Below are 6,612 nucleotides of genomic sequence, written 5' to 3'. Positions count from 1 at the left end.
TATATATACACACACCTAATAAAGGAGTAAGAAGAGAGAGATGGTAATGAAGTGTGCAGGAGGGAGAGGTGAGATGACACCAGACTGGTTTCAGTGATGATAGACAGGTGAAGTCAGGCAGGAGTGACTGATGTTTCCAGATGACACTGTGATCTATGGTGGGAGCAGGGAGCAGGTGGAACAGAGTCTGGAGAGGTGAATATGTGCTGTAGAGAGAAGAAGAGGGAAAGTAAGACCGAGTCTGTAGGTGTGACAGCAACAGAGACACAGTTAGCACTTTCACAAAAAAAACTGATCAAAATGGGAGTAAAAACCAGTCCGTCGTTAACCAGATTTTGACCATTCACAAATCACGTATTGAGCCGAACTTGTGATCTATAATGAAAGCAGGGAATCCCACATACTGTAGACATGAGTGTTCAGAATGTCAGTATCTGTTGGGAAAGCATTACAGGTATGAAATAGATCACAGATGAATTGACATGAAGCATAAAACAAGGGACAGATGTCTTCCTCAGACTAGTTTCAAAACAAAACAAATTGACATAGTCTGGAGATTATCTTTGTGGTTAATCCACTCTTAAAGCGAATGCAAAGTTGCTGAGTCATCAATAATCATCTAGTTAATGAATCTGTTTACTGTTGTTTAGGCTTTTAAAATCTGTGCATTTTACATTTTCATGTCAACTTTTAAGGCTCTATTAGGGCCTCGGTTGGTGACAAAATGGCAAAATAGTTTCAACGCTGTAATGGTCCATTCAGAAACCATGCAGAGACTTCCAAGAAGGAGCCTCAGTCCTTGCTTTCATGAAAATGTTTAGTGAAGCTTCATGAAGTTAAAAAATACCTGAGTTCAACCATCCAAAACAAGGAGCTGAACACAGGAGGTGAAGTGAAGGTGAAACTGTGACAGAAGAAAAGCTGCAGGAGTCACAGGGAAGGTTTGGTTTGAAGACAAGAAAGCAGGAGGAGGAGGAGCTGGTGGTGGCAGAAATAAAGATGTTCAGATCGTCACTGGGAGGGACTAAAGTGGACAGGGGTGGAAATGAGGGACAGCTCAAGTTTGAAGACAGAGCTGAGATCTAGATATTTTGAACAGGCTGCCAGGAAGGAGAAGAGGAAGACCTCAGAGAAAGAGGCTCTGCAGAGGGCTGGTGTGGCAGAGGAGGAGTAGAAGGCAGGTGATCCACAGTGAAAACCCCTAAAAGGAACAGCTGAAAGAAAAATATATGCTTCTGAGTGTGCACCTGACATTTCAACCATTTATGGATCAATGTAGTTTGAATATTTGTCTGAATTTGAATTCTAATGTTAATTTAACAATTCAATATTGGATGCTTTTTGCCACGTTTATTTAGTTTTTCATAAAACACTCCTTTTTAAATTGATTTAAGAAACTAACATTAGATGATAGTCTAAACTACAAAATCAAACAGTTTTACAGTCTATGAAAGAAACTTACAAAAATAATTTTTCTACACTAATTTTGCAGCATCTAAATAGATAATTGTTGATAAGATGCTAAAATAGAAATATTAGAGTTTAATGAAGGGAGTTAGCCCCCCAACAGGTTGTCTGCTTCAGTCCTACTGTACAAGCCTTGTACTGGAGTATTTTCTCACCTCTGGACAGCCTGTAATTACATCTGAATGTAATTATTAGGTTTAGTTTGTTTGCCCACACTCACACTGACGATCATTATTGGCCTTGTTTCTCTTAAATTCTCTCATTAGAGCAAATGGAATTAATCAAATAAACAAACACTCCCTCTCTTTCTGTCTTCCTCTGCTGTCTTTGCTTTCTGTTTCAGCCTCATTTCATTTTTGCTTTTCCTCACCCCTCACCCTCACTCCCCCTCACCCCCCTCTCTCTCTCTCTCTCTCTCGCTCTCTCTCTCTCCTCAAACATCTTGCTTACAGCATCTGTCACTGACCTAAGCATTATGTGCGAATACATCAGTAGCCTTCGACCCCCCTCACCCCCCTCTCTCTCTCTACACACACACAGACACACACACACTCACACACGTTTCCTCGTAAGTGAAGCTCTGTGCCCTCCTCCCNCTCTCTCTCTCTCTCTCTCTCTCTCTCTCTCTCTCTCCCTCTCTCTGAAGGCACCAGACCCTTTATGGTTACACTAAACCATCTGAAACATACATGCATGTGATATATATGAATTACAAACATTTTTATGCAGCAGACAATGGATGTATGTTTTAGTTTGTGATGCTGTGTATATTTGCATGAGTAGATGCTAATGATGCTAACATTAAGGACAGCTAATGCTAACAGTAAGTACAGCTAACAATGCTAACAATAAAAACAGCTAATGATAGACAACTAGGAGATAAGTTTGTTCATTTCTATAAACTTTTTGTGTAGAAGTTTTTTTTTTTTTTTTTTTTAGTAAAAACGAACTAGTTAGTTAAACTTTAGAAAAGTATTGATGCATCTCTTGTACTTGGCCGTCCCTGACTCTGGCTGTCTTCTTGTCCTGCAGGGCATCTCTGTGGAGCTCTTGCGTGGTTTTGCCGCTCTTGGCCCTGACGTGGATGTCTGCTGTTCTGGCTATCACCGATCGGCGATCTGCACTCTTTCAGATCCTTTTTGCTGTATTTGATTCATTGGAGGGCTTCGTTATCGTGATGGTTCACTGCATTCTGCGCAGAGAGGTATTTTAAAAACACTTTGTTTTGTTTTATTTGAACTTTGGGCAGTTTTGGACCATTCTATACAACCAAAACTGTTGTTGCAGTAGACTTATAATCAAGACATAGGAGTCAAGAGTTGACAGCCAGCATAAGGGAATTATTGAAGTACGTAATTCACAGTCAGAATAGAGAACCCCCTCTCTCAGGGACCTACCGATTTTTATTCTTCTCTTCGTATGTCATCTGACCAGTGACTGCCAGAAAACACTTCTTAGAAAACATTTCTGCTAGGTCACTTCAACCTTTTGGCAACTCCAAGTTCTTTCCTGGAAACCCCATGAGACTGCCTTCCCCAACTTTTGCATGCAGACCTCGCTTCCCTTCTGTTAAACATCTCATCCCAGGCAATGCACACACATTTCAACTGCCTTTTTAAACTCAGTGTTCTAACTTGCAAAATACAGGCTTGTTTTTGACATGCACTATTTGGCAGAACTTCCTGGACTGAAGATGTAGGGGGAAATGACCTGCTGGTCTAAAAAGAGTAATTATTCTGTACTGCATGAACCTGGCTGATGCCACTTCAATAGGAAATTAAATTTCTTCCAAACATCTGAACGTCGGATATTTATCACAGGACAAATAAAAGTATTTTGGAGTCACTTGTTATTGATGAAATTTATTCTTTGTCCACACAAAACTTTTTTGAAAATAATTACCATTTTTTTCAGCACATGAAAACATATGACGTCAATTTAAAACATTGTAGTTGTCAGAAACACACTGTAGCAAAAGGATTTTTTTTGCTCAGCCATTGAAGTACATCAACAACCCCAAGTCCAACAATAACACTAACAACACCAAGAAGAAGGACAGGAGATTGCTCATAAAGCTCACACAAACCTAAAAAGAAGACAAAAAGATGAAAATAAAGTGTAACTCAGTAACTCATGCTCTGCGTCCTATAAGACGACAAGACTAGAAAAATGGACTTAATGAAAATTTTCAGGTCCAGTATCCAGTGAGGAGCAGATGGACAAAAAATGTCTTCCTATTTTTATATACCATTATTTAACCACGCAAGTCCCATTGAGATCGCATATCTCTTTTTCAAGGGAGGCCTGGGCATGAAGGCAACCTATTTTGCATGTTTTTGGGGGTGGGGGAAACTGGAGTACCCTGAGGAAACCCACACAAGCATGAGGAGAACATGCAAACTTCGCACAGAAAGATCCCAGATCCGAACCGTGGATCAAACCTAGGACCTTCTTGCTGTGAGGCGTCAGTGCTAACCACTGTTGTTCTGGGGGGTTAAATAAAGACTTTTTTAAAAATTCAGTGTTACAGTATTATGTCAACATTCAAGATACATGTGCAACTAAATGTGATTAAACCAAAATAAAAATTTAACTAATAAAACACTTCAAGGCTGTTGCCGACCTCTGTTCTATGGAAAATCTCCTTGCAACACTTAAATTTTGTTTTGTGTGGTTTGCTTTCATCAGTGACAAATGCTAAATCCTCTTTTATAACAGGACGGTCTGCAGCCCCTTTGCAAACATCCTTCGAGTCAACCATGTCTGCCTTTTAGTGACGATCTCTGAAAGTAAATACAACCGAGTAACTTCTGGAGTCAACCTGGTTTAAGATGGTCATAGCTGAACAGCCTTATCACACACTAAAAAGGCAACAAATTTTCCATTGTGACAAACATTGAGCTTAAGTTGATGTGATAGTAAATGAACCATTCCAACAATTACTCTGAATGCTAATACAGTGGAGATCTCGTAAGATTTCTGTCTAAAACTCTTGATGCCAGGCAGCTGGCATTAGCCACCCCTTCAGTATTTGCTAGTTTAAACAAAGCCCCATGGTCCCTTCAAAAAATTCACATCACTCACCAGCAAAAATGACAAGCTTTAAATTAGGATGATCCTTTGTTAACCAGCGTTGGGTAAGATTTTGCACAATCTCATAATTAACCTCACAACTTTTTACTACAACTAATCACGAAACTTTTCTCTGTAACTGATTAGTGCATCTTTTCAACTTGTCACATGTTAAACTGCTGAATTATCTATATGAAAGTCCTACATTTACATATTTTGTGTGTGTGAAAGTGTGTAAATGTGTGTTTTGTTGTAAATTTTAAGTTAAATATGAATTAATATTTTTGAATATGGTGAGTGATTTTTTTCACAAAATGTTTCTTTGTCAAGACAACAAATGTTTCATACAGATCTAACATTTTTAGATGCTTTATTTTACATTTCTGATGGCCATTCAAGTCCAAAGTAAAACAAATGTTTCAGTCCACCAGAAAATCTACCAAAAGAAGGGCTTTTATCCAGATTTGACACGCTGATGTCTTTTCAAACTTCCCGACTCAGTGAATCTCTTCTCACACTGGGTACAGGCGTAAGGCTTCTCTCCAGGGTGGACACGCTGATGATTTTTCAAACTTCCTGACCAGTTGAATCTCTTCTCACACTGGGTACAGGCATAAAGCTTCTCTCCACTGTAGACACGCTGATGTTTATTCAAATTTCCTGACTTTGTGAATCTCTTCTCACACTGGGTACAGTCGTAAGGCTTCTCTCCAGTGTGGACACAGTGATGTTTGTTGAAATTTCCTGACAGATTGAATCTCTTCTCACACTGGGTACAGGCATAAAGCTTCTCTCCAGTGTGGACACGCTGATGTSTTTTCAAACTTCCTGACCAGTTGAATCTCTTCTCACACTGGGTACAGGCATAAAGCTTCTCTCCASTGTRGACACGCTGATGTTTATTCAAATTTCCTGACTTTGTGAATCTCTTCTCACACTGGGTACAGTCGTAAGGCTTCTCTCCAGTGTGGACACGCTGATGTTTATTGAAATTTACTGACAGGCTGAACCTCTTCTCACAATGGGTACAGGCGTAAGGCTTCTCTTCAGTGTGGACATGAAGGTGTACCTTCAGATGGCTTGGACTGAGGAATCACTTCTCATACTGGATACAGATGAACTTTTTTCACCAGTGTGCTTGGGTTTATGTAGTTCTGAGACTCCAACACATTCTTCACTCTGGTTGCTGTAGTCAGGTTTAACTGGAGTTTTGATAGACTCAGCCAGTGGCTCCTGGACAAAACCATCTCCACTGGGGTCTTCAGGTTCTTCTTTGACTGTACAAGTCTTTTTCATTGGCACACATGCAAAAAAAGTGGTGAAAATCAGGTTCAGAAATCCAAAAACACAACTGCTTCCTAAAGGAAAATGTAACTTAACCAAAAGCCCCATTTACTTTTTTTCAATTAGCATAAGGCTCAAATGTAAAAACAAATGCTTTGTTTCTTTGAAGTAAAAGCTCAGAAATATCACACACTTTAGGCTGTCATCATGATAAGACTTTTTTTTTGAATGCCAGAAATTCAAGTTTCTAAAATTTTTTATCATGTGTTTTGAATGCATTTTCTATTACCTAGCAACCAGTATACATTTTCCTCAGGGTAGCTAAAACCTGTGCTGACTTACTGCTGGTGTTAAAGGTGACATTATGGTGCTGTTCTTCAGATCCATGAGCTTCAGAAAACTTCTCCAGTTTTCTGAATCAGCTCTGACAAAAAAGGAGTGTCATGAATCACAGCTACAATAAAAACACCAGAGTACAGAAAAATCAAGTTGAAGCATATTCTAACTAAGAAAATGTAAAAAAAATAGACACAGACTATTTACAGACTATATCAGTATCTCTTCAATTAAAACCTTTCTTTGATTATAAAACAATTGTGTGAACTAAACAAAAGTCGAATAGTTAAAGAAAAGTTATGGAAAAACAGTTTTACTTACTGTGTGAGTCAAACTTGCTCCTACAGGTTCAGAGGTGTTTTGAAACAGGGGCGCAGATAGGATTTTTGAACTGGGGGGGACCAAGTTTTCAGCAAATGATTTCCATCTAAGTAATTTTTAGTAATTTGATTA

The 6,612-nt window shown here is 39.1% G+C and overlaps 1 protein-coding gene across 4 annotated transcripts in view; it reads left to right on the top strand.

Annotated features, from left to right (window-relative positions):
• The window catches only part of adgrb1a (adhesion G protein-coupled receptor B1a), a gene marked incomplete at its 5' end in the record, with an annotated part of 131,862 nt that overhangs the window by 100,220 nt on the left and 25,030 nt on the right, over positions 1–6,612 (top strand). For all 4 annotated transcript variants that reach the window (XM_014024172.1, XM_014024171.1, XM_014024173.1 and 1 more), the window contains 1 exon segment: positions 2,500–2,671. In XM_014024172.1, coding sequence (XP_013879626.1) covers positions 2,500–2,671 — 172 coding nt within the window.

This window comes from Austrofundulus limnaeus, unplaced genomic scaffold (genome assembly GCF_001266775.1).
Source record: "Austrofundulus limnaeus strain Quisiro unplaced genomic scaffold, Austrofundulus_limnaeus-1.0 Scaffold411, whole genome shotgun sequence".
Taxonomy (NCBI): domain Eukaryota; kingdom Metazoa; phylum Chordata; class Actinopteri; order Cyprinodontiformes; family Rivulidae; genus Austrofundulus; species Austrofundulus limnaeus.
The sequence above is the reverse complement of the archived record's forward strand: the minus strand, read 5'-3'. Positions and strand labels throughout refer to the sequence as shown.